The 10,621-nt window shown below is 42.2% G+C and overlaps 1 protein-coding gene across 7 annotated transcripts in view; it reads left to right on the forward strand.

The window, feature by feature from the left end:
- The window catches only part of KCTD1 (potassium channel tetramerization domain containing 1), a 98,445-nt gene extending 90,922 nt beyond the window's left edge, over nucleotides 1–7,523 (forward strand). For all 7 annotated transcript variants that reach the window (XM_068671837.1, XM_068671833.1, XM_068671835.1 and 4 more), the window contains 2 exons: nucleotides 2,005–2,310; nucleotides 5,729–7,523. In XM_068671837.1, the coding sequence (XP_068527938.1) occupies nucleotides 2,005–2,310; nucleotides 5,729–5,887 (465 nt within the window). In that variant the 3' untranslated portion in view covers nucleotides 5,888–7,523. The remainder of the gene's footprint in view (nucleotides 1–2,004; nucleotides 2,311–5,728) is intronic.
- The last annotated feature ends 3,098 nt before the right edge of the window (nucleotides 7,524–10,621 follow it).

Raw genomic sequence — 10,621 nt, forward strand, 5'->3', positions numbered from 1 at the left:
AGCTTTGCTGGTTACTTGTCCTGTCATCCTCTTTTATCATTCCCTTCTGATTGCAGCAACTCCAGCTTCCACTCACATGCTGAAATTCAGAGAACCATGTGGGAATCATGGTATTGACAAAATAAACAGCACACGTGGTAATATTTGAGCATTAAGTCATAGAAGAATATTTTCTTCCCCAGACTCCTGGATGCATAATGGCAATTTAGTTTTACATTTTTAGAGAAGTCAGGGATGAGTAGTTCTATGTTTATCATTTAACCTTTATTAAAAAGTCTGCTTTTCTCTTTTTGATAACAAATTTGTAATAGTTCCCCATGTCAGACTTCAGCCTACAGAGGCAGACCTTCAGACTCGTGTGCTTGCAGGTATGTGGGTGTACCTGTGGTGTCAGTGAAGTGAGTGCTGGAGACCAAAGTTGCAATCAGAAGAGATCTTTATCATTACTTTATGAATGCATATCAGAGTGGCTGGCTGCACCATTAGTTCACCGTAGGAAATGCAGCAATTTAGACTGAACAGAAGAGGTGATGTGGAAGGGTTAGAGCAGTTCACACTGGAGTGCAGTCTTTTATCCCTCATACCTGAGACATTTTCAGGTGTTTGAGGCATAATAGGTGTGAGGTTTGGTTCAGGAGCAATCTTTGAATTATCTGTTGTAGATACCTACATATTTCTCCCTGGGGGATGTGGTAGACCTACCCGAATAATGTGGGAGTTCAGAAACGGCTGATAGCATCGTGTCCCTCTTTTGAAGCCTTGGAATGTCTTTGTGCTGTTCTGAGCGCCTGTCCTAAAAGTAATCAGAAGTACAGAGAAAGGAAAAGCCACCTTCCATGCAATATTAAGAAATTATATATGCAGGATGCTTTAACCACATAAATATACCATAGCTCAGCTGAAATTAGAGACGTTAACTCCTGGCAAGTTCACCCAACCCCCATGATGTTCAAAGGGGTGTCCCTTCCAGTTGTGCTGTAAGTCATCTAACAAATCAGTGCTTAAAGTGAACTTCAGCCCTGTGTTTCTTTAGAAATATATAGATGATTTTTTTAATTAGACATTAAATATAAACAGTATTCTAAATATGCTTCAGGTGTCCTATACTCATCAAGTATTCCATCTGTAGCCCAAATCAGGGCTGTGTTGATTGTTAGCAATCATCTCTAGTGGTCATTTGATTCCTCTGCCCTCTATAGTTCTCATTTCTTTCTTTTTCTCTGTATATTTTCCAAATGGTCTTATGGTCTTAAACGTAGAAAAACAGGATTTCGATCTTTATTTATTTATTTATTTAAAATACAGCAGTAGACAAACTCGGGATCATCAATTCTAAATTACATCTGTACTGGCTATGCGTAGAAATGCATTCTCTCTGCTCTGGTGCTTGAGATGATGTAGTAAACAATACTGTTGGCAAAATTGAGAGGTATTAAAAAATACTTAATTTTTAAAATGCAGTAATATGTGCAATTCATTATGCAAATATCTGAAGCATTTTGCACTGAGAACCATTGCAGTCTCTCTCATTTACATTCTTATACCTGTTACAATGCCTGCTAGTATTGCTGTAAGAAGCGATGGATCCTAATGATGAATTTTCTGAATCCTGATTGAATTCTGTTCCATCTGTTCAATGAGGTCATTATTTTATGACATCACTGTGGGGATAAAGATGTGGGGAAAAGTGGAATGTGGCTGCCTGGATTATTCCATAGCATGATTACCTGATCAAGCGTAACCTCCCCCTCCCCTCACAAATGCTGCTATACTCAGTCTGCTTCAATTTGCTGATGTTATTTTTTTTATTTATATATGTATTTTTTTGCTTGCACTATTATTTTATTACACCTTCCTACGCAGTAGCTATGAGCTACTTATGAGCTATGAGCTCTAAAAGGTTCCAGATACAGAGCAGTGTTAGCCTGAATAACCATATACATTAAGTGGTACATTATCAATGTCTCTTTCTTAATTATGCACAGTAATATGCATGTCTTTCAGGACTACAGTTTGCTATACGAAGAAGCAAAGTATTTCCAGCTTCAGCCCATGCTAGGAGAGATGGAAAGGTGGAAACAGGACCGGGAGAGTGGCCGCTTCTCGAAGTCTTGCGAGTGCCTGGTGGTGCGAGTTGCCCCAGATCTCGGAGAGAGGATTACACTGAGTGGCGATAAGTCGTTGATAGAAGAAGTGTTTCCAGAAATCGGTGATGTGATGTGTAATTCTGTCAATGCCGGCTGGAATCATGACTCAACGCATGTCATCAGATTTCCACTGAACGGATACTGTCACCTCAACTCAGTTCAGGTAGGAGGTCGCATACACGTTTATTGGAGGGGAGCCTGCTGGCCAGGTACCTGTGGGTTGATGCGCTTCTCTCTCACTGGAAGGTTTCAATGAACAAAATCAGCTGGAGTCTCTGAGCTAGTTATTTACTTCCGTGGGTCAGGGCTGCTTTCTCAACTTAATTCTCACACATCATCACCAAATCTCTTTGCAAAACAAACTACACTAGGGTTAAAAAATCAGCTCTAAGAGGTATGTTTGCCTCAATTTATAAAGACACTGTATATCTGGATAAACATTTTTTTTGACACTTGAACATAAGGCGACTATTCAACCCTGCTTCCAGTCCCATGCCCTGCTTGTCATAAATTGCTTTTTTGGATTGATGCAAGGGCCCAGGGACATCTCAAGCTGGGGAAGGAGGGTGCCACATCTCCACAGAGCAACTGTGTGAGCATCAGGCTATGTCCCTTCACCTTGGAAGGTAACAATTGCCGTGCACTGAGAAAGGTGGTGGAGGTGCTCTGATTTCCTAGAGTCCTTAGGAGCTCGGAAACTGAATAGAGAGAAGAACAAAAACAGTAAAGCCCTAGTCTCTTATTCTGGATAACACAGGATAAGTGAGAGAAAAAAGGAGTTAAAGTGAGAAAGGTGACTGGACATTAGTGTTGGCCAGCCTCTGAAATGAGGGTCATGCATCGACAAAGGGAGAGCACAGCCAGCCTCCTCCTCCTCCTTCTCCTGAAGTAGCACCAAGTATTTCTGGAGAAGGAAGCACAGAAGAAAGGAGCCTCTCAGCTCTCTCTATTACACCTCAATGTGGAGCATCTTGGTGGGGCTTTGACACTTGTGTGACACTGTCAGGCAAGCTGAAATGTGAAGGATTCTTATAGGGCAGTAGGGGGGAAGTTATCACACATATGGTAAAAACTATCATATATTTTTCCAGTGGTACACAGGTCATTGATTATGATATCCTTAAATGCTTCTTGAACAAATGTACCATATGCTTTTTACCTTGGACAAAAACAACTGGCTCGTTCTTTCGCCTTCATTCAGTGGCAACAACAATGACACATCTGCATATTGCAAAAATGGACCCATCTAATTCTGTGGTCTTAAGGAAGGGCCTCCTTTTCCCCATTCAGAGGATGTGGCAATAACTAAAATCAGTAGTATTTGTTTTAAAAAAAAAGAACAATTGTGAAATGGGTAAAATAATCTGGGAGACAAACGCAGGTAATTTCTAGAAGAATTGCATTAAGCTTACAAGCTGTAGTGTCATCTGTTTTATCCTTTGTTAGTGAAAACAAAAATCCACACCCACCTTCATCTAAGTTAGTACATCATGCACAGGCAGCAATTTGGAGAGCACTTTTTAATATCTGGAATCATCATTAGCACTATTGATGCTGCTTGGTTTAGGTACACCTCCTAAATGCTCCAGACTTAGGAGCAAATTCTTACATGGAGACTTGCCAATTGAGCTTGACATCTTTCTGCTGCCAGGTCCTGCTCTCCAGGTAGCAAAGCTCTGCTCCCATCCCCTGATGAAGAGGGTTGAGCAATGTGGTATGTGCTGAGGGCTCTCTAGATGCTGCATATAATGCTAGTGCTTCAACACAGGAGGAGGAACAGTCATATCTGACCTGTCAAGACATGGTTAATGCATGCTATGCTTGGACAGTTGTCTCTTAAAGAATTGGCCTTTATTGTCATGCTGAAACATCAAAGTTGTTTTGTCAGAGTGACTAATTCAAATTTAGAACACCGCTGCATGCAAGATTATAATGGAAAAGGGATATTGCATGCAAAGAGGGATATTTAGCCACATGTCCGTGGAATCACACAATGGCTTGGGCTGGTCGGAAGGGACCGTAAAGATCACCTCGTCCTAAGCTCCCTGCCATGGGCAGGGACACCTCCAACCAGACCAGGCTGCCCAAAGCCCCATCCAGCCTGGCCTTGAACATCTCCAGGGATGGGGCATCCACAGCTTCTCTGGGCAGCCTGTGTTTCCCCTTGTCCTGTCATTATCTGACTGATCAAAAAGTTGTTCTCCATCTTTTTCATAAGCCCCCTGTAAGTATTGAAAAGCTACAATAAGGTCTCCCCCGAGCCTTTTCTTCTCCTGGCTGAACATCTCTCAGTCTTTCTTCACAGGAGAGGTGCTCCAGCCCTCTGAGCAACTTCGTGGCCCTCCTCTGGACCCGATCTAACAGATCCACATCCTTCTTGTGCTGGGGGCCCCATACCTGGACACAGTACTTACTCCAAGGGGGACAAATGTCGTATGATAGTTGTCAAAACAATTTTATCCATCAGCAGCTTAGCTTTTTTCCTGATATTTACATTTTTGTCACACAAATAAGGATTGCCAAGCCTAGTGATGTGCAAAACTCAAGTCAGAGTGGCAAAATACACACAGGCTTCAAGAGAGATGCTGATCCCACGCTGATCTTCCATTTTGGGGGAAGTAAACATCTCTGTTCCAAGAACAGTATGAGGCAAGACAAGGACTAGTGGTAGGCCTGGAAAGTGGAGTGCAGGCTCAGTGATTTGCCCAGGGCTTCACTAGTTTCCTGACCCATCACATTTTCTCTCAGCACTGAAATTCTCTTCCTCTATTTTTCAGTGGCTTGCATTGAGACGTATTTGGGCTTATATTATTAAAAGATAAAGCTCAGGTTAAATAAAACTTGCACTGAAGTTTTGATGTTTGATCTTCACTGGGGGCTTCTGAGACTCTTTTCCCACCTCCTGCTTTTTGAGATTTGTCTGCTGTGTTAATTAGCTGGATTTTGGAAAGACATTTGCTAACCTAAAGCAATGAATGTAAAAATGTGACGTGTCTTGTAGTTTTATAGGCATTTTGAATCCCAGCTTACTTCTGCCTCTGTCCCAACTCTCTGCTTGCCCTTGCTGTCCTAGCACATGTCCTAGCTAGGTCCCAGGTTTTGCCACTGTTACGAGTACAGCCATAGATCTTTGCAGTCATGGTAACTTTTAAGTCTCTAGAAAATCTAATGGCAACTTTTCTGAAATTGCGACCACAGTATCTGCATTATCACAATTGAACTGAAGTGTTTGCTCAGCATGCTTCTGTGTCTGATGTGCAATCCTGTATTTGCCCTATTGTATTGTAAATTGTGTGAAGCAGAGAATGCATTTTTTCAGACATGAATTGGTGGATAGAAGAATACTGTATTTGCTGACAGTACTAAAGAATACCTATTTCTCTCCATTTTTCTTATTGCTCTGTGCCCAAAAGTCAGCAAAAATCAGACAATACAATGGAGCTTAGGGAACCACTTAGTGGATCTGTGTAACCACATTTGTTTTCTAGCTGGATCCATTTGAACACAGCAACTATCATCTTTGGACAGCAAATAGTCTGTTTATTTACTTACACATTTTGTTTTGTTTCCTCTTTTTGCAGGTACTTGAGAGGTTACAGCAAAGAGGTTTTGAGATTGTTGGCTCGTGTGGAGGTGGGGTGGACTCTTCCCAATTCAGTGAATACGTACTGAGACGAGAACTCAGAAGGACATCTCGTGCACCCTCCGTCATTCGAATAAAGCAAGAGCCTCTGGACTAAAATGGACATGTTTCTTTATGCAAAAAAAAAAAAAAAAAAAAAAAGATAGAAAGGAAAAAAAAAGAAAAAAAAAGGGGACGTTTCATGTGCAGTTTGGACTCCAAACACGTCCTGGAACTAAAATTGAATAAAAGACACATTTATATCAAATATAGAGACCACACCTGAATTCATATGGGAACACTTGGAATAGTAGTAATAATAATAACCTCAAGGTGTAAATGAAAACACACACACACACATATATATGTATGTATGTATAGGTATGTATGTACATGCATATATGTATGTATATGTCAAAGAGTAGGAAATGCAACAACAAAGAAGTAGATGAGGTTGGTGCTGTGATGGCCATTAAGTGTCCTAGGCCTGACTCGGGCCCACTTAACGGTGTACAAGCCATTACCATTGGGGAATACATAGACTGCTCATACAAAATGCATTTTCCATTGCCAAACACCATCCAATTTTTAATGTGTACACACCTTGATTCAACTTTATTTGCATATGGAGGTTTATGTCTGTCTTTTTTAGAGGTGGATGGGCAGGCGTTCAGGAGACGACCATCCATTGCGTTGGAAAGCTAGTCGACTGAAATTTTAAATGTAGTTTGTACAGAAGTCGCACACGTTTTGTCTGCCCTCACAGATGTGAAAGGTTAACTTTTCTTTTGAATGAGTTTTTCGTTGTTTTTTTTTTTTGTTGTTGTTTCGTTTTGTGTTTTTTCAAAGGGGGCCAGAATAATTAATATTTGGTAGAGATGCTCTGGTTTGAATCTGCTGCTTTCCTACAATTTTTCAAATTTTATAATGTATTAAATACAATAAACTCTGTTTAAAGTAACGAGGGTCTGATTTCAGCCAACAAGAGCAGAGAAGTGGGATTTAGCTCACTGCAGTCCGGCGCGGTGGAGTGAGCTAAAGGCAGCAGGTGCTGTTGTGGGGTTGCTTTGCGGGGTCAGTCCAGTGCACAGGTCTTCCTTCAGCACTGTCCCTTGTAAGCTTTGTCCCAGTTTGACGAGCAGCTGCTGGCCAAGCTCAGAAAATACCAGTCCAGCCCAGGGAAGCCCGTCAAAAAGGGGTGCCTGGTTTTGTAACCATCCACATTGCGTCCTTCCCTCTTAACTAAGGAGCTGGCAGCTCCAATTCTCAAAGACCTTGCCCTGCTGAGTGTTAGCCAGCCTGTTTGTTTTAATGCCCTTCATTTCCCTTGTTTAGAGCTAGCGTTCTTCTGCCTAGAGAGAGTGAGGCCGCCAGCCCCTTGTGTCAGGCCGTCCCTGTGGTTGTCCTGCCAGCTGCTCCTTTGCAGAGCCTCGCTGGGGCCAGCCCGGCTTGGCAAGGCTTTGCAAACATGCCACGTAACGAGGCTGCTGCACGGCCCCTTCGCAGGGTGATGCTTTCGCCACGTAAGATGCACCAGCAACCACCTTCTTTCCTCCAAAGTATCTTTTTATGCAATATTCCAAAATATGACTGTGTACTCATGCTGGTATGGAAGTTTCTATCGAGGCAATGGTGCCGGCGTTCCATTCATTTTGGTGACACTTTGCTATTTATTTAAGAAAAGAAAAAAGAAATTGTTAAAGTAAATACATGTAACAAGGTTTTTAATATAGTCTGATAACTCAAAGCTACAATTTTGCTGGTTTTTATTAAAATTTGTCAGAGGGCATATTTAAATAACTCTGTCGGCACATAATCAGTGGGTTTTGAAATTATTGAAACACGGAAATGGGAGGGGGAGGGGGACTCCAGAAATTAAGGTTCATTAGCAGATTATTAGATCTTCAATGTGACGCTGATCGGTCTATTCCCAGTACTGAAACAGCTGCCTCAAACAAGCACAAGTGCTTGCTTTCAATCAGCAGCAAGTAGTCCTCTTAACAAATAAATGCTTACTCTTCCTGCCTAAAATTTGGTTGTTAGTCTGCATAGAAGTCGGTTAGAAAACAAACGACAACAAAAAAATGGGAAATAAATATTTTTAACAGATTTTCAGGCTTCTGGAAGTGGTACGGTGTTAGCAATGTCAACAAAGAAGCCGGTCCCGTGGGCTGACAATGCGCCGACTGACGTTGGTGCAAGGTGACGGGGCGTTTTGGAGATGGTTTGCTGCAGAAACCCTTCCTGCGCTCCCAGGTGCAGCCCCACATGCACCCAAGGACACATTTCCAGGCTGCTGAGCCCAGACGTACTCCCAGATCCAGACCTGCCCTGTGCCTGTGTGTGGGCATTGGCTCTGGTGTAGGCCGGAGTCAAAGCCTGGGAGCACTGTCAGGCCCGAAATTGGCCCCACAGTGCCTTTGCACAGCCTTGGTGTGGATCCACTTGATCTTCACCCCACTTTTTGCTCCTTCTGCTTCTTGTCGTGCCATCAGGCTGTGCTCAGCCAGTAGTTCTGCTTGCTCAGTCCATACGTGTTTGAGTTGACAGCACCAAGGGACACCCCTGTGCTCCTTCCACACCTCTGGCTGGCTGGATGGCCTCCCACTGAGGCTGTGTTCATTGTTAAAGGAGTCATAAATCACCCCGATAACCTGTATGTGAATGTCTCTGCGATTACAGTGCTATTACAGAGTCAGAGGTGATGAGTAAACACAGCTATGCCTGATGGCAAACAATTTGCAGGAGTAAGCTGGACGTGGATTTTGGAGAACAAGTGAGGTAGTCCTGTTTGCAAATGAGACTTGTAACCATGTGTTTCTAAAATGTTCTTCAGAAAAAAAATGTTAAAAATAACATTTCTTAAAATGTTCTTTACAAAAAGTGAGACAAATGAGAAATATTTCAAGGGGGTGGAGGGTAGGGAAAGACCAGACTCTACAGCCAGCTATTTTCTGGAGGTTAGTAGTGTTGACATGTACCATAGCTTAAATTTACCTAATTTTTTTAATTAAAAATGTTGCTATCAGTGGTGCTGTGTTCAATAAGAGGAAGAGTTACAGTGAACAGTAGCTGCCAACATTGTACTTCAGCAACTTGGTCAAGCAGTTGTCAGGAGAAGCGCTGTGGACATGCAGAGATGGCAGATGTCTCTTGCCACCCTTTCTCATGGTGAGACACAGGCAGAGGAGCTGGCTCTTCATTGTTTCTTTCTGCAACGTGACAACTGGATTCCTGCAGCAGCCATCGACCTGAGGTTTAATTCTTTCCCTATTGCCTCCCTAATGTATTAAATAAGTGCATAAAATAAATATGGATCCTGGCATGCTTGGATGAACCTTTAAGCCACGAGTGTCCCATTGAAGACTGAGCTGGTTTCACCAGCTGGGATGCGTGTAGTCCCACAGAGTCATGACTTTCTCTTTCCAGCAGTACTGCCTGTAAACAAGCGATGCTAATTTATTTTATCTCCAAGATCTTACTGGCCAGGCAGTCTAGCCCAGCTGATGTTTTACCTTTCTATTGCCATATGTCCAGAACAAATTTCAGTGTCTGATTGCCACAGACACGTAGAGGTGAGGCACTATTTCTTGATGTCTGGTTGAATCCATAACAAAATCCAATGGGGACATCCTACTACCTGCTGAAAACATTAAATTTGAGCCTTAGTTACTTTTCTTTACACAAAATAGGCCCTGATTTCAACTTGAAGAGAAACATATTGTTCATGAGCATATTTTTTTTACAACAACCTATAAAAACGGATTGATAATTACAAGGGTTTTACCATCACTGAAATAAGTCATCAAGTGCATTTTTCTTTGATGTTTGCTTTTTTGGGGACTTGGGGGAAGAAGACTTGATTTGGGGGGCGAGGATGAGGAAAGTATTTTTATTGACAATGAGGCATTTTTTTTCAGAGAAATAAAAACATTTATTTCCATCTGTCATTTCTTGACTGCAGAGTTCTATATTATGAATTATTTCTAGGGACAACTGGTATTTGTATGTAGTCATTCTTGCAGCCTGAGGTTTATTTACAGTGGAAATGAAACCAAGACACCCTTAGGGCCTGTAGATCAGTTGCTTTTTCTCAGACTTTAGTTTGAGTGGTTTATTATTTCTTCAGGGTCTAGAGGGATCGCCACCACCAAAAATCAATACATTGCATCAGGTCCCTGTGTTGGCTTTGGCTGCCACCTCACTGATATGGTTACTGAAGACCCCAAAACTGACTTGGCATTTGGGGGACTCTATTTGAGATCAAAATTGTTGAAGTCTCATTGCTTAAAACCATATATCTTCTAAATAAAAGATGCACATGCATAGCACAAAAATTCATCCCTTTGTAAGCTGAGACAGTGCTGGTAACTGGGATGCTTATGTCCATGCTGGAGGAAAATGCTGATGCCAACCCCCAAAAGCATCCTCCATTTGTACAAGAGCGAGCTCAAGAAATGAGGGTGTCTTCTGACAGATGGAGAAAGGCCATTTTCCTTGAATCTGTGTTTTTCTTCACATTTGTCGTCTAGTGGCTTAATATGCTACTGAGTTCTGTGCCCCTAAAATAGAGTACATTATTTTTCAACTGATGTTAGATTCTGTGGGCCAGATCCCATTTTCTGCCTTCTGTATTCATTGTGAATTTGCCCCACACCCAAGTTGTGAATGGAATTACAGGTTGGTGCAATTTGGGGGTTATGAGAAGAGGCACCACATGGTAGTCAGCTGTATGGTTGCATCAGATGCAATTGTGCATGGTCCCTGTGGTGTGCCATTTTTAAAATCAACACTATTTCCCACTGAAGGTTGTAGGAAGCCTCGTTCAATCAGACTCCTCTCTCCAAGCCTG

This window comes from Anas acuta, chromosome 2 (genome assembly GCF_963932015.1).
Source record: "Anas acuta chromosome 2, bAnaAcu1.1, whole genome shotgun sequence".
NCBI classification, from domain to species: domain Eukaryota; kingdom Metazoa; phylum Chordata; class Aves; order Anseriformes; family Anatidae; genus Anas; species Anas acuta.